At 51.2% G+C, this 21,985-nt stretch overlaps 1 protein-coding gene across 5 annotated transcripts in view; it reads right to left on the reverse strand.

Annotated features, from left to right (window-relative positions):
- Window positions 1–21,985, reverse strand: part of ERCC1 (ERCC excision repair 1, endonuclease non-catalytic subunit) — a 49,925-nt gene that overhangs the window by 382 nt on the left and 27,558 nt on the right. The window contains exons 3-11 of one of the 5 annotated variants that reach the window (XM_055551601.1): window positions 20,222–20,361; window positions 13,494–13,605; window positions 12,008–12,223; window positions 8,525–8,628; window positions 7,570–7,669; window positions 6,504–6,580; window positions 1,603–1,702; window positions 315–386; window positions 16–84 (exon numbers count right to left, since the gene is read on the reverse strand). In XM_055551601.1, coding sequence (XP_055407576.1) covers window positions 16–84; window positions 315–386; window positions 1,603–1,702; window positions 6,504–6,580; window positions 7,570–7,669; window positions 8,525–8,628; window positions 12,008–12,223; window positions 13,494–13,605; window positions 20,222–20,361 — 990 coding nt within the window. The other 4 variants (XM_055551602.1, XM_055551603.1, XM_055551604.1 and 1 more) reach the window with 4 other exon arrangements.

Here is a 21,985-nt window from a genome sequence, read left to right on the forward strand (position 1 = left end):
TCCCCAGGCTCTTACCTTCTGGGGTCCCAGACCTGGGCACAAGGACAGATCTTCCCGGGATGCAGCTATAAGCTGTTCCAGAGACTGAGGAAGGTAGAAGCGAGTGGTCAGGGGAAATAAACCCAAAACCTCCCCTGCCCCCAGCTGCTCGGTGGGTGTACAATATTCCGGAGGGCAGGGAGATCCTGCAGGGGCCGGGGGAGGCAGGAAGGATGGGCAGGGGGCACTGGGAGGTAGAAGGAAATAGGTGGGCAGCTCCCTCGAAAAGCAAAGCAGGTAGAAATGTAAATCGGCACAAGGGAATTGTTCCTCACCCCAAAAGTGGTCAGGAGGGTCTGACTGTCCGTTTTGTTGACTGACTTGACAGTGGTCAGACATTCAGTCACCTGGAGGGAAAGGAGAGGGGGGCAGAGGTGGGAGAAGAAAGGAAAACAAGACTGAGCCTCTGAGGGCGCCACTGGGTCACTGCTGTGTCCCTAGGCTGCTCTGCATGCAGGAAGCGCTCAGTAATGCTTTGGGGGTATGTTTTTTGATTATGTGTTTTGATGATTAAAAGGTCATCTCAGAGTGATCCCCAACTAGCTGAGAGGGTGCTGGTCATGGGATGAGAAGATAAAAGTCATTTATCTTGAGCTGGTTCTGCCCCGGGGAAGACTGTAGGCTCTGAAGTTGGACCTGAGTTCAAAACCAGGCCCCACTGCCTTCTCCCTGTGAGACCCTGGGCATAGGAACTGACCTCTCTGGGCCTACATTTTCGAAAAATGGGGGTTCTCACAACACCCTGCACAAGGGTGGCTGGGGGCATCCTCCATTACCCTATCATTGGAGCCCCAGTTCAGTTCAGTCAGCAAATATTCTCTGAGCACTCCCTGAGTGTTTGGTGGTACTGGGGACACGACAGGTCTGAGACAGCCCCAGCCCTGCCCTCCTGGAGCTCCTAGTCCACTGTGAGAGGGAGATCAGTTCCAGACACAGTGACCCAGATGGGCAGGGCTGAGGGAGCCCAGTGGGGGCACTTGACCTGACCTGGGGATCCCGGAAGACTTCCTGGAGAAGGAAGCATTGGAGCTGAGATAGGGGAAAGACCAGATCAGGCAACTAATCAACAGAAGAACAGGAATGGACACAGAAGTGACAGAATGAGGAGGTAGGGGGTAGGTGGGGCTGCCGGGTCAAACAGGCAGGACCTTGGAGAGTGTGGTGAGGGTACTGGGGAGCCATGGGAGGGTTTTGGTGTTTGTTTGTTTAATATTTATTTGGCTATGCCAAGCATTAGTTGTGGCATGCAGGAGGTTTAGTTGTGGCTCTCAAACTCAGTTGTGGCATGTGGGATCTAGTTCCCCAACCAGGGATCGAACCCAGGCCCCCTGCATTGGGAGCTCAGAGGCTTAGCCACTGGACCAGCAGGGAAGTCCCCACCCAAGGGTTTTGAGCTGAAGAAAGCAGGCTTAGGAAGACCCTGCTAGCTGCTGTTGGGGCAGAAGTGACTGGAAGCTGAGGGTGGGGTTGAGGGGGGAGAGGTGTGACTTGAGATCAGGACTGCAGCTCAGACCCCCAAAGGAGCTGGGGGGAGGCCCAGGCAGGGAGGGGAGGGTGCCTCACCCGGGAAACGAAGTCCTGCTCCAGCTTCTCCATCAGGAGATCGGCTGGCTTCTGCTCGTAGGCCTTGTACGTCTCCAGGTACCGCCCGGCCTCCTCGGGGCTGGGGTGAGACATTCGGGTCAGGGGAAGAGGGCAGGAGGGTCATGTTTTACATTAATTTCATTTGCTGATGCTAGAATTCCAAACTTTTAATATAGAGAAACGAATGCTCTCAACCTTGCCTAAATGTCCCCTGGCAGTAACCCCTGCTGGGCGGGCACATCTTGACAGGTCTTTTCTAAGACTTATGGCTAAGGGCCATAGCTTGGGAGCCTGACCAGTGGGGTTCAGGCCCCACTTCCCACCTGAGTTACCCTGGGCCAACAATTTTCCTCTCTCTGGGCCTTGGTTGTCTCACCTGTCAAGTGGGGTGGATGCTAAGTTCTAAGTGTTAGTCACTCAGTTGTGTCCGACTCTCTCCAACCCTATGGACTGTTGCCCGCGAGGCTCCTCTGTCTATGGGATTCTCCAGGCAAGAATACTGGAGTGGGTTGCCATACCCTTCTCCAGGAAATCTTCCCGACCCAGAGATTGAACCCTAGTCTCCTGCATTGCAGGCATATTCTCTACCGACTGAGCCACTAGGGAAGAGGGGTGGATGCTAATGACCATTAAACAAGTCCACACGCTTAAGTGCCATGCCTGGTGCTTAGAAGCCTATTTAAGAAATGTTAGCTATTTTGGGAGGGAGGTTTTATATGCAGCACACCTTCAAAAGGAAAGTTCTAGAAGCTGACTGCTGCAACTAACCTCACAGTCACCATTCATGTTTCCATTAGGCACTGGGTTTTTCTGACATGTAATTAACTGTCTCCAAAGTAGTTGAAACAATAAATCACTAAACGGGCCTGTCTGTGTGCGGAATAGAGGAACCCAAGTTTATTCACACCAGGAAAAAGCTGGCCTTTTTCCTCAAATGTTTGTCTTGAGGCATTTTCTTAGCCTTCAAAGTCTAGCTAGAGGACAATGTTTGTTGATTAAACACTAATTTATATTCTCAAAAGAATACTCATTTTTAAAATTCTGTGTCTTTCTGTGGGCTTTGTTGCTTTTGCTCTAGTTGCAGAGGGGACTGTTATTGTTCTTAATCATTTGTCCAGGACATGCTGTATCCACTTCCTCAATTTCACTTTTGTTCCCCAGTACAATGAGGACACTCTTCCACATCAGAAGACAGAGCTCGACCCCATTTACTTTTTAAAAAATATTTGTGTCTTTATTTGTCTGTGGCAGGTCTTAGTTGCAGCAGGTAGGATCTTCAGTTGCAGCATGTGGTATTTAGTTCCCTGAGTAGTTCAGGGTTCGAACCCGGGCCCCCTGCCTTGGGAACACGGAGTCTCAGCCACTGAAGCACTAGGAAAGTCCCTCGACCCCATTTACTTAATGGGTCCAAAATATTCCCCAGTTTGGATATACAGACATGGGAAATACTCCCCGTGTGGGGGCCTAGCCGCATTCCAGACACCATTCAAAGCCCTTTATCTTCAGAAGCTTTTGGGCTCTCTTGAGAGATCTTGTAAGGCAGTTATTTTCAATCCGTGACAATGGAGGGGGAAACAGACGAGTGGGGTTGAGTCACTTGCCCAAGATCACACCGCCGGGCTCCCCATACGCCACTGTGCTACCTCCCACAGCAAAGAGAGAGCAATTTTTCATACTTGCTTCTGTTTTAATATATAACTAATACATAAGCACATTTTTCTAAGTAGTCAAAAAGTATAGCGGTGACATAGCCCTAGAGAGGACACAGAATGACACATACATGTACCCTTTGACCTCAAAGCCCATCCCTGGGGTTGGGGGCAGTAGTGGGAGGGTTGCTGTAACAGCGAAACCCTGGGAGTCAGCCCAGTGTCCGCCATCAAGGGGCTACAGGCAGAAGACTACACAGCTGGAAAAGAATGTGGATTCAGACTGTGAGTAGTAAAGTGATAGCAAATGAACTACCAAGATGTGAAAAGACGTGGAGGGGAACTTCCCTGGTGGTCCAGTGGCTAAGATTCCATGCTCCCAATGCAGGGGCCCCAGGTTCAATCCCTGATCAGGGAACTAGAGCTCACATGCAAATAAGAGTTTGCATCCTGAACTAACTATCCCCCATGCTTCAGCTAAAAGAACCTGCATGCCACAACTAAGACCCCATGCAGCCAAATGAATTAAAAAAAAAAGACACGGAGAAACCTTAAAGAAGCCAGTCTGAAAAGGCTTCTTCGAGCTAACAGAAAATATATACTGGTCTCCGTCCCTGTGTCTGACACAGAGCTCCAAACCCCTGTAAATTCCCAAGTGATAAGATCACCAAGGGCTTCTTCTGTTCCACAGAGGTGACCCTGGGTGGCTCCTAGATGGGAGGCTAGTATCTGGAAAGTCCAAGCCAGGATTAGAAGCTTGGAATTTCCCACCCCACCCCCAATCCTCTAGAGGGGAGAGGGGCTGGAAATGGAGTTAATAAGTGACCATGCCTATGTGAGAAGCCGCCATAGAATCTCAACACTAACCCTGGGATTTAGGGAGTTCCAGGCTGGCAAGCACATCCACGCCGGGAGGGTTACATACACCCAGCTCCCTGGGACAGAAGCTGCTGTGCTCAGGACCCTCGCAGACCTTGCCCGTGTACCTGTTTGTATCCTTAAGTGTATCCTGTAATGAACTAGTAAATATAAGTGTTTCCCTGAGTCCTGAGAACCGTGCTAGCAAAATAATCAAACCTGAGGAAGGGTCATTGGAGGTCTTAACCTGCAGCCGCTGTTCAGAGCACAGGTGATTCCCTGGGCTTGCGACTGGCGCCTGCAGCGTGTGTGGGCTGGGTAGCTCTGTGAGCCATTAACCTGGGGGATCCAACCTTATCTCCAAGAGAGTGTCAGAACTGAGCTAAACCTGAGGAGTGAAGGAGACTCACAGGAGGAAGAACTGCGTTAAAGAGTATGACTATTTTCTGCTTTAATCACCAGTCAAGTCTCCTGCTAACCAAACATGCAGGTGCCTATTTCTTGACGTTTTCACCAAATTAATGGGTGAAAAATAACACCTTGTTCTTTGAAAATTGACATTTCCTGACAAACTGTGTGGCTGACAGTTTTTTCATGTCTTCTTGACAACTTGCTTTAGACTTCAGGCTTTTTTTTTTGGCAGCACTGCATGGCTTGCAGGATTTCGGTTCCTCAGCCAGGGATTGAACCCAGGCCACCGCAGTGAAAGCCCAGGATCCCCTCACCACTAGGCCACCAGGGAGCTCCTGGGCTAGTTTTCTTACTGATTTGTAGGAGGTCCTTTCTATATATAAATACATAATACATGTTTAAATACATTCCTGTGAATATAAACATGTAAATTTTTTGAACTGTATAAATATAACATTTATATGTAAACATATAAATTAGGGATCTTAGGACTTCCCTGGTGGCGCAGTGGATAAGAATCCGTCTGCCAATGCAGGGGACACAGATTCAATCCCTGGGCCAGGAAGATTCCACATGCCTCAGAGCAACTAAGCCCGTGCACCACAACTACTGAGCCCGAACTCCAGAGCCCAGGAAATGCAATTACTGAAGGGCCTGTGAGCCACAGCTACCGAAGCTGGAGCAGCCCGGAGCCTGTGCTCCGCAACAAGAGAAGCCACCGCTCGCCACAACTAGACAAAGCCTGCAGATAGCAACAAAGACCCAGCACAGCCAAAAACAAACACATAAATAAAGGTTCCTTCCAAAAGAAAAGTAAATTAGGGTCTTACGTCTTTGTGTCATAGACAGCAAGTATTTCCTCTCAGTGTGTCGCTTATCTTTTAACTTTGTCTAGAGTATCTCTTACTATCCAGCAGTTTAAAATTTTAATTTTCTCACATCAGCCTTTTCCTTTATGGCTTCTGGGTTTTGAGTCTTGCTTTGAAAACCTTTCCCAGCACAAGAACATTATATAGATAGATAGAGATGAAAGTCAAACTCAGTCATGTCCAACTGTTTGTGACTGCATGAACTGTATACAGTCCATGGAATTCTCCAGGCCAGAACACTGGAGTGGGTAGCTGTTCCCTTCTCCAGGGGATCTTCCCAACCCAGGGATCGAACCAGGGTGTCCTGCATTGCAGGGGGATTCTTTACCAGCTGAGCTACCAGGGAAGCCATATATATATATGATTTCTTATATTTTCACTGTAGTTTTTCTTTTTATGTCTATAATCATCAAGACTTTGTTCTGATTATGGTGTGAGGAAGGGATCTCTTTTTCCTGTGGAGAACCAATCAAAATGGTCTTTATAAACCTAGACTGGGCAGCCAGGTTTTAGCCAGGTCTAACTCATAAGTGCCTAGCATGGTCCTGGGAATTTCATCTATGTCACCTTCTTTTGTGCCTACAACCCTGTGAGAAAGATATTAAGACCCTGGCTTATAGATAAAGAAAGTGAAGCCCAGGGACTCTCCTGGTGGTCCAGTGGTTAAGAATCTGCCTGCCAATGAAGGGGACACGGATTTGATACCTGGTCGGGGAATGAAGATCCCACATGTCTCAGGGCAACTAAGCCCGTGTGCCACAACTACTGAGCCTGTGAGCTCTAGAGCCTGTGCTCCACGGCAAAGAAGCCACTGCAGTGAGAGGCCCACGCACCACAACCAGCGAGCCGCCCCTGCTCGCTCCATCGCTGCAAGTAGAGAAAGCCCGCGTGCAGCAACAAAGACCCGGCACAGCCAAAAATAAATAAATAAATAATAAATAAAATGTCTTAAAAAGGAAATTGATGCCCAGAGAGGCAGTGCCTGGACCAGGCTCACACAGGGCATTCCTGGGAGGAAGAAGGAAGGTCTGGGGGTGGAAGGGGGAAGAACTCTCGGGATGGAGCCTGACCTGAGGGGGAGCCTCCATCTCACCTCCAGGCAAGGATCAGGGTGCAGTCGGCCAGGATGCACATCTTAGCCAGCTCCTTGAGGGCCTGCTGAGGATCTTTCTGAGAAGAAAACCAGAATGAGGGGTCTGGGAGGAAGCAAGGAGTTAAAGAGTCTTAAAGGCTGAGCACCTTAGGAAGCCAAGAGCCTTTCACTCAACTGACACTTCCTATTCTCTGATGGGGTGCCTGATCCAGGCACGGCAGTCTCAGGACCCAGCAGTGACCAGGCCAGCCCTGACTCTGTCTTCTGGGGACAGTCGATGAAAAGGACAGACCCATCCCTAGACAGTGATGACCCAGCGTGCCCAGGGCTGAGGTGGAGAAGCCAGAGGAGCATCTGTTGTGCCTGGGGGATCAGGGAGAGCTTCCTGGAGGAGGGAACATCTGAGCTGGGACCTGAAGGAGGATGAAGAGTGAGGGTAACAAAGGACAGCAGAAAAGGGAATTTCAGACAGGGAACGGTGTGTGCAAATGAAGGGAAGGCAGAGAGGGCTTGAAGAAATAAAATTCACTGCTATGGGATGGAAGGTGTGAAATGCAAGGGTGATCGTTGGAAGCTGAGAGATGAGCTGGAAGAGTAGGGCAGGGATTGGGTCATGCAGGGCTTCACACAGGGCCCTGAGGGGCTGTGGGGGGTTTGGACCCTGGGTCTTTGTGTTTGAAGAGCCCTCCGCTTGCAAAGGGGCAAAGCTGAAGGCCACAAGATGAGAAGGCTGGGGCAGAGACCCAGGCAGGAGAAGCAAGGGCCTGGATCAGGGCGGGGCTGCGAGAACAGAGAGAAAGAAACAGGTTGAAGAAATATTTAGGTGGCAAAGGGCTGGGCCTGGCTGAAGGCGGGGTGGTGCGTGCGGAAGGAGAGATGGGTAATCTGACCATCCCATCTCCCTGCCAACACAGGTTGCAGCTCAGATGCAAGAAACTCCCCACTGAGGTTCCGACTTGCATTCCTCCTTGGAAAGGACTCAACACCCACCTGGCAACCAGGAGGCCCAAGGCTCCCCATTTCACAGATGGGGACACTGAGGCCCGGGGGACTGACCCCTGCTTACCACGTCCACCTGGATGAGCAGGACCCGCAGGGCGTAGCTCTTCCCCAGGCTCTGCAGCCGCTGGTGGATGTAGTCTGGGTGGAGGTTGTGGTAGCGGAGGCTGGGGGGTGGCGGGAGAGAGAGAGGCGTTGGGAGGTCTCTGGCTGAGACACCCCAGAAGCCCTCCTTCTTCCCTCTGGCTGGAGGGCTTGGAGACTGAGGCAGACAGGCTTGCCAGGGTCTGAGGTTCAGAGAGGTTAAGTGTCTTGCCCAAGGTCACCCTTCAAGAAGGGAGCACAGGGGGGCCTGGCAGCGAGAGCTACCTGACTCTGGCTCCCTGGAAGGGTGGACCCCCGGACTCTTCACCAAGGAAGAGAAGACCTCGGGTTTCATGTAGAGCACAGAGACCCTAGAGAGCGCTCGTTCCTGGAGGGTTAGGGTCACGGGGCGCTGCACAGTTGGTCTGGGGAAGCAGGGCCCACCTACCCGCCCCCGGGACTGCCTGCTTTGGCCTCTGAGGGTGCTGTCAGGGAGGGGTGGGACAGATTTGCCACCCAGGAACAAAGGGGCGTCTCTGCCCAGTAGCTGCCAGCTCCATACCCCACAGGGAGGACAGGAACTTAAGAAGTTTCACTTCCCCTGTCTGGCTCTGTCTGAAGAAGGGCCCCCAGGAGTGTTTAATTGGTGAAGGTTACTGAAACTTTGGCTCCAGTTCTGAGGGTCTGCGGCATGAGGCCCCCTCCTCCCTCAGAGGCAGGAGTTCCGGCCCCGGCCTCTCCTCCCTCGGACCTGGGACCTCCGCTCTTGTGCTGGGCACTTACGAGCCAAGATCTCTACCTCCTCCATGGGGTCACACCGAGGCCCAGAGATGACAGAGCCGTGCCTGGGGGTCTCCCCCACACCCCCTGGACAGCCAAGAACACCCGGAGCACCCCCCTTCCAGGCCGTCTGGAGGGTGGGCAGCCCCAGCGCTCACCTGAGGAAGAGGGCACAGGTACTCTGGCCCAGCACGTAGTCGGGGAGCACATCCCCAAACTCCCAGGGCACGTTGCGCACGAACCTCAGCACAGGGTTGCCCCTCTGGGTGGACGGAGGAGTGAAGCCATTAGCAGGGGGGCCCTGGGACCACCGCACCCACCGCCACCCCAGGGCCCTCCTGCCTCCACTCCGCCCCTCCCCACCTTCCTCCTGCTTTGCACCTGGGGCTTCTCCAGCTCCACTCTCCTCCTCTCCTCAGACCCACCCCCCTCAGCCCGGAATGTTCTTGGTGCTGGAGCTCTGACCTAGGCCCCTCCTCCCGGGCCCTGTTCTTTAGTCGCTTCAGTCGTAGCTGGACAGGCTTCTCTGGTGGATTCCCAGGCGAGAATACTGGAGTGGGTGGCCAATTCCTTCTCCAGGGGATCTTCGTGACCCAGGGATGGAACTCACGTCTCCTGCATTGGCAGGTGGATTCCTTACCACTGACCCACCAGGGAAGCCTTCCCTAGCCCTCGGCCTTAACCTAAGGGTCCCTGGATCTCTCTCGGGCTCAGTCTTCTCTCCCAGCCCCAGTTTATGTGTCCTGTGGCCCAATGGACACCTGTCCCCAAGTGTCTACCTCACTGGCCCCCATACCTGCTACCCCTCCCAGCCCCAACTCAGGGATGACCCCACCATCCAGAGACCTAGGGCTTCCCTCTCCCTCCCCTCCCCCAAGTGGGACATCTAGCTTCTAAGCATCCCCCAGAAATGCTTCCCCTTCCAGTGCCACGGCTCCCACCCTACCTCCTCCTGGTCCCCTGCCCCTCCTGGCTACCCTCCAAACAGGAGCTAGACAGCTCCTCCTAAAGCACAAACCTGCCCTTCCCCTGCTCTAAGCCCTGCTCTGGCTCCCCACTGCCCTCAGGAGGAAGCTCCTCACGGTGCCTGTGACCCTCCACAGGGTTAGACCCCTGGCATCTGCTGAGCAGACGCCTCCCTCTAAACACCCCCTTACACTCTACTCTCTACCTCACACTCTACCCAAGACGGAAATACTCTGAGCAAGTCAAGCGCTGATCTATTTATAGGTATCTGAGAACCCACTTTGTGTCTAAGTCTGACCAAGAGGACACAGATCCCGGCCCCTGTGGGGGACACAGACATTAAACAAAGGCATCTTGGGGGACTTTCCTGGAAGCTCAGTGGTAAAGAAGCCTCTTGCCAATGCAGGATGCGGGTTCAGTCCCTGGTCTGGGAAGATTCCATATGCTGCGGAGCGACTAAGCGCCTGCACCACAGCGACCACAACGATCAAGCCTGCACTCTAGAGCCTGGGGACCACAGCTACTGAGCCCACGCACTCTAGGGCCTGCGCTCTGCAACGAGAGGCCACCGCAATGAGAGGCCCACGGATCCCAACCAGAGAGTAGCCCCCACTTCCCACAACTAGAGAAAGCCCGTGTGCAGCAACAAAGACCCAGCACACTGCCCTCCAAAAAAGTACCTGGAGGATGAACATGTAATCACCAAGTGAAGTGGAATTCGGCTCGAATGACGGTGTGGATCTGCTCTTGTGGGGGGAGGGGGGAGGTGGTGTGTGGTCAAAGAAGCTGGGGTGGGAAGGGTCTGCAGCCCTGGGGCATCTCGACCTGAGACACCAGGAGCCATGGAAGGGCTCTGGGTAAGGGAGAGGCAGGATCTGACTTTAATTTTTAAAGGATTGTTCTGTCCACTTCACACCCTCCTAGAATGGCCAAAATCCAAAAGACCAACAATGACAAGTGGGGAGGATATGGCAGAGATGCAACCTTCATCCACAGCTGGATGGGAACATAAAGTGGTGCAGCCTTTTAGAAGACAGTTTGGGGGTGCCTGAGAAAGTTAAGCACAGCGTTGCCACATGACCCAGCCAATCTACACCTAGATAAATACCCAAGAGAACTGGAAACATGTCCACACAAACAGTGGTACCTAAATGTTCACAGCAGCATTTTCACAATCAATGGAAAGTATAAACTCAAATGTATATACCCAGTATATACCTAGAATATAAAACCCAAATGTATGGTATATCCTAGAGGTGGAATTTCTGGGCCATATGGTAACTCTATGATTAAACATCCAAGGAACTGCCAGACTGTTTTCCAAAGTGGCCACACCATTTCATATTCCCACCAGCAGTGTACGAGGATTCCAGGTCCTCCCCACCCTCGGTATTATCTACGCTTTTGATTCAAGCCATCCCCGTGGGTATGAAGTGGTATCTCATTGTGGTTTTGGCTCATACTTCCCCGATGGCTCACAATTTTGAGCATCATTTCATGTTCTTGGATCTTACTATTATCATCGTGTACTCTCTCCCTCCAAAATGCCAGCCCCATCAATGACAGAGACTTTGTCTCCTGTCCCCAGAGCCTAGAGCAGCATCAGGTAAACTCTGACCACCTATGAGGATTATAAGTGGCTCAGAGGGGCTAGGTCACCTGCCCAAGACACAGCTACAGTGTGGCAGAGCGGGATTCAAACTTGGGCCTGTGTTCAGTAGTTTTTGAATAAATGGACAAAACTGGGGTCAGAAGATGGAGCTGCATGAATACACTCACAGCCCCAACCAGAACAGTTGGGGCAGGACTTTCCTGGTGATCCAGGGTTTAAGATTCTGAGCTCCTAATGCAGGGGGCCTGGGTTCCACCTCTGCTCAGGGAACCAGATCCCACCTGCTGCAACTAAGACCTGGTGCAGCCAAATAAATATGTATATAAATATCGTTTTTAAAAAAAGAGTTGGGGCATTATGGACTGAATGCCTGTGTCTCCCCAAAATTCATAGGCCAAATTCTAACCCCCAGTGTGACGGTACGTGCTGTGTGCTGCGTCACTTTAGTCGTGTCCAACTCTGTGCGACCCCAAGAGCTGTAGCCCTCCAGGCTCCTCTGTCCATAGGATTCTCCAGGCAAGAATACTAGAGTGGATTGCCATGCCCTCCTCCAGGGGATCTTGCCAAGCCAGGGATCAAAGCTGCAGCTCCTGCATTGCAGGCAGATTCTTTATTAGGAGGTAAAGGCTGGTAATAAGGTCATGGAGGCGAAAGTGTCATGAATGGGATTAGTGTTTCTATAAAAGAGACTCCAGGAGCTCCTAGCCCCTTCTGAAGCTGTGAGGACATAGTGAGAAGACAGCTGGCTATGAACCAGGAAGCAGGTCCTCACTAGACATGGAACCTGCCAGCCCCCTGATCTTGGACTTCCCAGCCTCCAGAACTGTGAGAAATAAATGTATACTCTTTAAGCTACTAGTCTACGGTATTTTTGTTAGAACAGCCCGAAAGGACTAGGACATGGGGCATCCTCAACCCACACACACTAGCTGAATGGATGAATGGTGCTATTGAGAGCATAACAGTTGGAACTCAGACCTTCCTTGCCAACCAGAAAGCCCTCCTTAAAAATGCATTTCCCACCAGAAAGTCCAAAGTCCCACTTCTCCATTCCCGTCCTCACCTGCCGGGGGCTCACAATGATGCTATTGGATTTTGCTCCTGGTTTGGTGGCCTGGTTGGGGGTCTCTCCTGCCAGGGGTTCTGGCCCCACTGGGCGTGTGGCTTCAGCCCTGCCTGGAGGTCCAGAGAGGGCATACTCAGCGTAGGTCTGAGGGCCTGGCGGGGGTGAGGTCTCCACGGTGGGCAGGCTCCGTGTAGATCTGAATAAAGGCTTGGCCTGTGGGAAGAGATGTGAGAGGGCACCTGAAGTCTGAATCCAGCCACTTCTTCCTACCTCCTCGGCCACTGCCACCCTGGTCCCAGCCACCGTCTTCTCTCCCTCTGCCACTGCGGTCACTTCCTCACCAGTTCCCTCACTGGCCCTTAGCCCCTCGTCTGCTCCCCACGCTGAGTCACACCATGCCCCTCCTCTGCTCAGAGCCCTGAGATGGCTCTTGCCTTACAGTAAAAGCCGAAGCTGTCAGCACAGCCCTCCAGACCTTTAAAGAGCTGTCCCTGCCCCTCCGCCTTAGAGATCTCCCTTTCTATCTCCTCCCCCTGGTTTTGTCTACTCCAGCCCCACCGGCCTTCTTGCTGCCCTAAAATGCATCAGGTTCTCTCTCACCTCAGGGCCTCTGCACTGGCTGTTTCCTTCTGCCCCATATCACAGAGCTGGCTCCCTCACCTCTTTTACATCTCACTAAAGGCATCATCTCCTCCAAGAAGCCCTCCCTTAACTGTTCTATCTAAAGGAGCTCTCCCTTCCCATCACGCTGAATATCCTTAGCTTACTTTCTTTTTCTTCATAGCACATAGGTGGCAGCCAGTACTTAGCACCAGCCAATTGTGTTCCTGTGGGGTTAAGAATTCCGTGCTGCCAGATCCTTTATTTACCAGATGTGAGATGTGCAGACTTATTTCAAAATTGCTGCTGCTGCTGCTAAGTCGCTTCAGTCGTGTCCGACTCTGTGCGACCCCACAGATGGCGGCCCACCAGGCTCCCCCATCCCTGGGATTCTCCAGGCAAGAACACTGGAGTGGGTTGCCATTTCCTTCTCCAATGCATGAAAGGGAAAAGTGAAAGGGAAGTCGCTCAGTCGTGTCCGACTCTTCACAACCCCATGGTCTGCAGCCTACCAGGCTCCTCCGTCCATGGGATTTTCCAGGCAAGAGTACTGGAGTGGGGTGCCATTGCCTTCTCCATTCAAATCGCAAAACCTTCCGATTCTTAAAGTTCAGCAATAAATTCACGCTTTTGCAGAACCAAGGTGCTGACCACGTGAAACATTCCAGAACTAGTCCCCTTGGTGCCTGTTTTCTAACTTTGCCTTAGCCCTCCTATGACATTTTACAGATAGGGAAACTGAGACCTGCGTAGGTCAAAGGACTGTCTTCTCAAGGTGACCCAGGCCCCAACATTTCCTAACCCACACGGCGGTCCTACAGGCCCCTTCCTCCTAACCAACTCCCCCAAGCCTCTCAGCGGTTCCCTCATCTCCTAGTCCTACCCCAGGAGGAGGGACCACATCCTCCTCCATAGGAATGAGGAATTTCTTCCTTGTGGGTGGGCCAGCGGGCTTGTGTACTCCCTCTTCGTCCATCGCAAGCTCCTTCTGGGGCCTGAAAATGAAGACGTGGTGTTGGGAGCCAAAGAGACATCGGCATTCTCCAGCAGGAACCCCCCCGCCACCTCCAGTCACAGTCGCCCCCCACCTCCAACCGCAAAAAAAAGTCCAGGGCTCGATAGCGTCCAGCTCCAGACACCCAGGGAAGGAGCCAAGTTCTATAAGGCCCCGCCCCAGCCAGCCACCACCTCCAGCTTGCCCCTCCCCTTACCAGTCCACGCTCTCCATTCGCCACGCCCTCCAGGGCCCCAACCTTCTTTTCTCCCGCCCTCACAGTTCCCCACCTTCCGTTTGCCAGGCCCGACCACAGTCCCCAACCATGCGTCCGTCCCGTCCCCAGGGCTCGCACCTGGATACCTTCCCCTAGCTCCACTTCCTCCATCTCTTAGACGCTGTACCGATTGACTGGCAGCTACCAATCGCCGCCGGCAGTCTCCACCCCCGACCCCTCTCGCCCTAGCCCGGAAGTCTTAGCTCCCCGAGGACCCACCTGCTTGCCCCCGGGCCGCGAGGAAAAGACCGGAGGGAGATAGAGGCTTCCCACCGCCCGCGCGGCCAGCGCGGCCCCAGGCTCGCCGCACTTCCGGCCTCTCTAGCCCTGTAGCCCGCTCCCGACGTTCCCCAAAAGAGTAGAGTAGAGGGGCGGTCCTGGCGCAGCTCTCTATGGTCCTGGAGGACTGCAGCTCTCTATGGTCTGAGGTTTGGGTTGGAGAGAGCTGTCGACCTCTCGCCTTGAGCGTCTTGGGTTGCCAAGCCGTTTGATTTCAGTGCCCTTATTGAACGCCTCCGGAGAAGGCAATGGCACCACACTCCAGTACTCTTGCCTGGAAAATCCCATGGACAGAGGAGCCTGGTGGTCTGCAGTCCATGGGGTCGCTACGAGTTGGACACGACTGAGCGACTTCCCTTTCACTTTTCCCTTTCATGCATTGGAGAAGGAAATGGCAAACCCACTCCAGTGTTCTTGCCTGGAGAATCCCAGGGACGGGGAGCCTGGTGGGCTGCCGTCTATGGGGTCGCACAGAGTCGGACACGACTGAAGCGACTTAGCAGCAGCAGCAGCAGCAGCAGCAGCAGCATTGAACGCCTCTAGTGTGCCCGGGCTCTGGGCAAGGCTTAAAGGAGAAGAGATGGCAGCATATCAAACTAGGTTCCTTCTCTCTGTACAGACCTGGGTTTGAATCCCAGTTCTGTCACTGACTTGGCCTGTTTCCCCGTTCATTCATTAATTCCACATATGATCCCAGAGCGCCTCCTCTGTTCCCAGCTCTGTGCGAGGCACTTCTAGTGACACAGTGGTGACCAAGGATAACGAGAGCCCCGCTCTGCTCTCTTGGAGCTCACAACGCATTCGGAGAGACAGACCTGTTTCCCAACAGAGGCGACCCAGAGTGGGCAGGGCTCGATAGGAGACCCCAGAGGGCCAGGGAGCAGGGTGGGGACAGGAACACCTAATGCAGCCCGAGGGCCAGGAAGAGCTTCCTAGAGGAAGGGACATCTGAGCAGAGACCTGGTTGATGAATTAGTATTAGTCATTTCCTGAAAGATTGTATCACACTGTTCCAACTTGTAACTCTCTGATTACTAAGAAGAGAACATTTTTTCGTGAGTTTATTGCCCTTAAATATTTTGTTTTCTGTGAATTGGTTGCTCATATCCTTTGCCCATTTTTAAAATGGGGTTGTATGCCTTTTTTATTACTATTAATTTGCAGGGGTGCTTTATGAATTCCAATCCTGTTAGTCACTTACATATATTCCAAACATTTCCTCCTAGTTTGTACTTTATATTTTAACTTTATCTATTTATGTTCCTCACACAGAAATTCTTAGTGTTTATGTGCACCTATTTATCAATCTAGTCTATCCTGACTTTTGGTATGTTTAAGAGGCTTGCCATACCCAAGGGAGCTTCCCAGGTGATGCTAGTGGTAAAGAACCCACCTACCATTGCAGGAGACATAAGAGACGTGGGTTCAATCCCTGGGTCGGGAAGATCCCCTGGAGGAGGGCATGGCAACCCACTCCAGTTTTCTTGCCTAGAGAATCCCATGGACAGAGGAGCCTGGCAGGCTACAGTCCATAGGGTTGCAAAGAGTCAGACACGATTGAAGTGACTTGGCATGGAGGCATGCATACCCCAAGGTCATAAATATAGGCTATCATTTTTTTAATACTTTCCTAGTTTTGATTTTCTTTTTGTGTTGAATCCACATGAGACTTATTTTTGAACATGTGTTAAGGTAGGGATTTATGATGGATATAGGCAGTTGTCCCAGTACCATTTATTTTATTATTATTATCTTAAATTTATTTCGCTGTGCTGGGTCTTAGTTGCATAATTCAGGCTCTTCTATCTTCATTGAGGTATGTGAGATCTAGTTCCCCATTCAGGGCCCCCTACATTGGGAATGTGGAGTCTTAGCCACTGAACCATCAGGGAAGTCCCCAACACCATTTATTTGAAAAGGCAGTTCTGGGAATTCCCTGGCGGTCCAGAGGTTAGGAATTGGCACTTTCATTGCTGGGATCCAGTTCCATCCCAGGTTGGAGAACTAAGATACCACAAGCCTCACTGCCAAGCAGCCAAAACAAAACAAAACGAGAGAAAGAGAAAGTCAGTCCTTTCCCCTGGTTTTTTATATTCCACTGTTGTCATCTGTCACATTCCCATATATCCACAGGTCGATCTCTGACATTTCTATTATATTTCATTGATCTCTAAATCCACTTCTTGCCTCCATGCCAAACTGTTTATTTAGATATGTTTTGATATCATATGAGGGTAGTCTCCCACCTCTGTTCAGTTTCAAATCTGTCTTTACCATTCCTGTCCCTTTTCTCTTCTAGATGGATTTTAGTGGCTGCTTTTCTAGCTAGTTCCCTGACAACTCCTATTGAGATTGGGATGGGAATTGCACTGGACTGATGAATTAATGACAAGAAGACTGACATCTTTTTTGATATCCATGAACATATTGTCTTTATCTCTCCATTGATTTTGCCTTTTGTTAGGAGCCTACTGTAAAATATTTTTTCTAATTAATTTTTATTTCTATAATTGATGCATAATTTCCTGGGCTTCCCTGGTGGCTCAGTAGTATAGAATCTGCCTGTCAATGCAGGAGACACAGGTTCCATCCCTGATCTGGGAAGATCCCCTGGAGAAGGAAATGGCAGCCCACTCCAATATTCTTGCCTAGGAAATCCCATGGACAGAGGGTCCTGGTGAGCTACAGTCCATGGGGTTGCAAAGAGTGGCTGAGCACGCATGCACCAATGACCCCATTTTAATTTGTCTCTAAGGACCTTGAAAGTGAAAGTAGCTCAGTCGTGTCCAACTCTTTGCGACCCCATGGACTGTATAGTCCACGGAATTCTCTATGCCGTAATACTGGAGTGGGTAGCCTTTCCCTTCTCCAGGGCATTTTCCCAAGCCAGGGATCAAAACCAGGTCTCCCCCACTGCAGGCAGATTCTTTACCAGTTGAGCCACAAGGGAAGTCCACAAATACTGAAGTGGGTAGCCTATCCCTTCTCCAGCGGATCTTCCCGACCCAGGAATCGAACCTTATTTCCAAATAAAGTCACATTCTGAAGTAATGGAGGTTAGGACTCAACGTATCTTTTGGGGGGCCACAATTCAACCCTTAACAATTTTGTTACTTTTTATAAAATTCTTCCTTCTGAATTAATTTGCTTCTTGCTAGAGTACATTCTCTTCTAACTCTTTCAGAGAAGGTTCTAGATAGGCAATTTCTGAGTCTTGTTCATCTGAAAATGTCTTTATTTGACCCTCACAAAAGGAACCTCAAATTCTAGGGGAACTTCCCTGATGGTTAAGACTCTGAGCTCCCAATGCAGGGTCATGGGTTCAATTCCTGGTTGGGGAACTACGCTTCCACATGTTGCATGGCTCGCCAAAAAGAAGACCAAATGGAATCTCAAATTCTGGGTTCTTAGTTATTTTAAGTTAGAAGATACTGGTCCAGACTTCCCTGGTGATCCAGTTTTTAAGAATCTGCCTGCCGATGCAGGGGACGAGGGTTGGATCCCAGGTCTAGGAAAATCCCACATGCCGAGAACAAGGCAACTAAGCCCATTCACCACAACTACTGAGCCCACACGCCTGGAGCCCATGCTCCACAAGAGAAGCCACCGCAGTGAGAAGCCCATGCTCTGCAACGAAAAACAGCCCCCACTGCTGGCAGCAAGAGAAAAGCCCGCAGGCAGCAAGGAAGACCCAGTGCAGCCAAAAATAAATAAGTAGAATAAAAAAGGAGGAGATACTGGTCCTCTATCTGGGTCACTGATGATAAATCTTTCGTCATAAGCAAGCTCATCTCTGTGCTTAATTTTCCCCAGGATTCTTTACTTGCAGTGTGACCTAGTACCAGTAACTCAGTTTCTCCATGTAGGTCAGTTTGCTCACCTCTAAAATGAGAATAACAACAGCAGAACTATTAGGAAGATGGAATGAGGTATGAGGAAAGTGCCTACATCTGTATTTGGCACACAGTATATGCAATATTCAGGTCTGTCATAAAAATAATATAATCCTTAACCACATCCTGGGCAAGCAGGGGCTGAAGCTGTTGTGACCACTGCTGTATCAAAGTGCCCAGAAACCAGAAGGGACTACTGAACCATATATTGTTTGAATGAACAAAGAACTGAAACAGGGTCCTCCAGCAAGCGACTTTACTACTGGAGCCGCTGCTTCCACATCTGTAACTGCTGAGGTTGTGAGAATTCAGTAAGACCACAGAGACACGTCTTGAGCTCCATGGTTCACTCAGTCCTTGACTAACTACATATTAAGCATCTATTGTGTGACAGATACCGGGGATACGTGCGTGTGTGCGTGCTAAGTCATGTCCGACTTTTTGCCATCCTATGGACCCCAGTCCACCAGGCTCTTCTGTCCATGGATTCTCCAGGCAAGAATACTGGAGTGGGTTGCCATGCTCTCCTTCAGGGGATCTTCCCCACCCAGGAATCGAACCCGTTGTCTCCTATGTCTCCTGCATTGACAGGCAGGTTCTGTATCACTAGCGCCACCTGGGAAGCTCAACTGGAGATACAGCTGACAGTAAATCAGACCAGGTCCCTGTACTGTGGCGCGGATGGTCTCATGGGAGACAGACGGTGAGAAAAAAACACAAATAAAAGAGTTCCAGACAGTCATTTATGCTCTGGAGGTGATTTTAAAAAAAGTGATGTGAAGTAGATGATGGAGGAGACCACCCAGTCTCAAGAAAAGGGACTTTATAAATTAAAAAAATTTTTAAATATATTACCATCAACAAGGTAACTATCAAAGTAGATTGAGCGCATACTATGAGCTAAATCCTCATAATTACCTTCCTCTTAGGGACTAGTGTTAAAGAAGTCTCTTGCCAGTGCAGGAACCACAGCAGACACGGATTCCATCCCTGAGTCGGGAAGGTCCCTTGGAGAGGAAGATCTTCTGGAGGAGTAAACGGCACCCCACTCCAGTATTCTTGCCTGGGAAATCCCACGGACGGAGGAGTCTGGAGGGCTACAGTCCACGGGGGTCGCAAAGAGTCGGACACGACTTAGCGACTGAGCATGCATGCAGGTATCGATAGTTTATTTAACAGATGAAGGAGCTGAGGCCCCAGTGACAAGGAGATGGCCTATGAAAATTTGTCTCTAAATCCAAGGGCAGAGAGGGTTCCTAGAAGGAAGCCAGCCTGGGTGGGACTCAGTTTCTCCCGAAGGAGAATGGAAATTATCAAAGAAACCTGCAACTCGTGTCTTTTCCGCCAGGGGGCGATGGCATCCCACAAGACGATTTGAGCTGTAGGGGCGCTGGAACAGGTACCTACCCTCAGGCAAGACCCCCCAGCGAAGGTGGCTGGCTGTCCCTTCCCATCTCCCGACCCGTTTCTCTCTCGCTGAAGTGCAACAAAGGCCCCGCGGAGCGCGGCTCAGGTTAACTCTGAGCCTATTTGATTAGTTGAGCGGGAGAAAGTTGCTCTCACTTCTACAGTGTATTTTCCAAGTTGGATTCCTACTTTCAGTTCCCAAGTTGAACTTTCGGATCCTGAATTCGAATCTTTCCAGCTCCCAGAGTTGAGAGTTCGAGTCTAACAGCTGTCCGTACTGTACTCATTTCCCCATCCTTCTTCCAAATACTTCAAGTTCAAAGTCCAGCCCCAACCGAAGTTCCTGGGTAACTCCTCGGAGTCCAGACCTTGAGCCATTCCCAAACCTTCCCCTAACCCCAACTTCGACTTTCCTCTGAACCTCCAAAGGACTAGGGTGAGAATGGTGAATATAAGGATACCTCGCTCCTAGTTCCACCCAAGAGACTCTGGGCGGGGGGCCGACTACCGCTGGACCGAAGGCTCTGGAAGCGGGGGCGCGGCCGAGGGGCGCAGTGACCCGGCCAGCGTCCCCACCCGCCTCTAAACTTAGCCGCGGTGACGCGCGGCCCGGCTATAGCGGCGGGGCCGGGGACGCAGGGGGGCCCGATCGGAGCGGGAGCGGCTCAGCTCCGCTAGCCTCTATTTATAGAGCCCGGAACCCGAAATAGCGCGGAGCCGAGCGGCCGGGATGACGCGGGAGCCGCCGGGGGCTGACTCACCCGGCCCGGAGCGGCGGCCCCCGGATGGGAGACAGTGGAGGCGCTGGACTCGACCCCGCGCCATCCCGGGCACCTCTTCTGCTGGGACGTCCCAGGTTTCCACGAGGCACTGTGGTTGGATACGCAGCAAAAAGGAGGATCTGCAGCACGAGAGACTGAGGTTAGATCAGAGGTGGGACTTCCCTCAAAGAGCCCAGAATCAAGGAACTAACTTTATACAAGAAGAGGGGTTGGGAAGGAGGGGAGATGAATCAGATATACACACGTATTTATCACCAGCAACAGGACTGAGGCGTCTTGGGGGCAGAAACATGGACACAACCGAGCCAAACCCCTGGGTCACAGCTGTCCCCCTCTCCGCTTGCCATGGCTCCTTGCATGCTGTTCCCACTCCCTAGAATGCCTTTCCCTGCCTCCCCAGTCTTACAAATTCATGCTCCTCAGAGACCTGGTGCTAAGGGCAATCCCTCACAAATTAAAACTCTGACCCACTGGACTGGAAGCCCCATGAGGGTAGGGCCAGGCGCTTCTCAGTCATCACCATTTTCCCAACATAAGATAGACCTCTGGAGAAATTAACTGCGTGAATAAAAACTGTTGGTAATAAAATAAAATGACGTTTCCCAAACTATCACAGCAAATGTTGGTTGTATGCTACATGCCAGGTGTGAGTTGGACAGTTATCTTCTATGGGTCTCACTACAACCTTAGGAGGGAGGTATTTTTATTATTTTCATCATCACCAACCTCATGATGTTGTCTTTTTTGTTTAGTCACTCAGTCATGTCCGGCTCTTTGTGACCCCAGGGACTGTAGCCTTCCAGGCTCTCCTGTACACAGGCTTTCCCAGGCAAGAATACAGGAGTGGGTTGCCATTTCCTTCTCCAGGGGATCTTCTCAACCCAGGGATCGAACCTGCGGCTCCTATATTAGCAGGCAGATGCTTTACCACTGAGCCATCTGGGAAGCCCAACCCCATGTTAGAGATGAAGAAACTGAGACTCAAGGAATACCTTACATGTCCTCAGAACTGTCTCCTGAACCAGGTACCCTGGTCCCAGAGATGTTCAGTTCCCAGGACACTGTGTTTAGTTCCTATTGGACCAAAAGGTAAGGGGTGATTCTCAAAGTGCAGTCCACAGAACCTTGGGGGGTTCCCCAGCACTCTTTCTTGAGCTCCCTGGGGTCAAAATGATTATCATAGTGCTGACACTTAACTCACTTTTTCACTTTCTCTCTCAAATGTTCTGTGCAACCTGCAAAATATCTCAACACACTGAGCACAGAAGCAAAGGTGAAGACTTAGCTATCTTCTGTCTGCTGCTGCTGCTAAGTCGCTTCAGTCGTGTCCGACTCTGTGTGACCCCATAGACGGCAGCCACCAGGCTCCCCCGACCCTGGGATTCTCCAGGCAAGAACACTGGAGTGGGTTGCCATTTCCTTCTCCAATGCATGAAAGGGAAAAGTGAAAGTGAAGTCGCTTAGTCGTGTCCAACTCTTCGCGACCCCATGGACTGCAGCCTAGCAGGCTCCTCCGTCCATGGGATTTTCTAGGCAAGAGTACTGGAGTGGGGTGCCATTGCCTTCTCTAGCCAGACATTAAAGTGATTTGTAAAACACTGCCCCTCTTCTTACTAAATGTTCTTTCTTTCAAGTACAGTTGGCTTTGTTGGTTGGCTTTTTTTTTTTTTTTTTTTTGCCATGCCTCAAGGTTTGTGGGGTCATAGTTCCCCGACCAGGATGGAACCTGTGCCCCTTGCAGTG

This window comes from Bubalus kerabau, chromosome 17 (assembly GCF_029407905.1).
Source record: "Bubalus kerabau isolate K-KA32 ecotype Philippines breed swamp buffalo chromosome 17, PCC_UOA_SB_1v2, whole genome shotgun sequence".
NCBI lineage: Eukaryota > Metazoa > Chordata > Mammalia > Artiodactyla > Bovidae > Bubalus > Bubalus kerabau.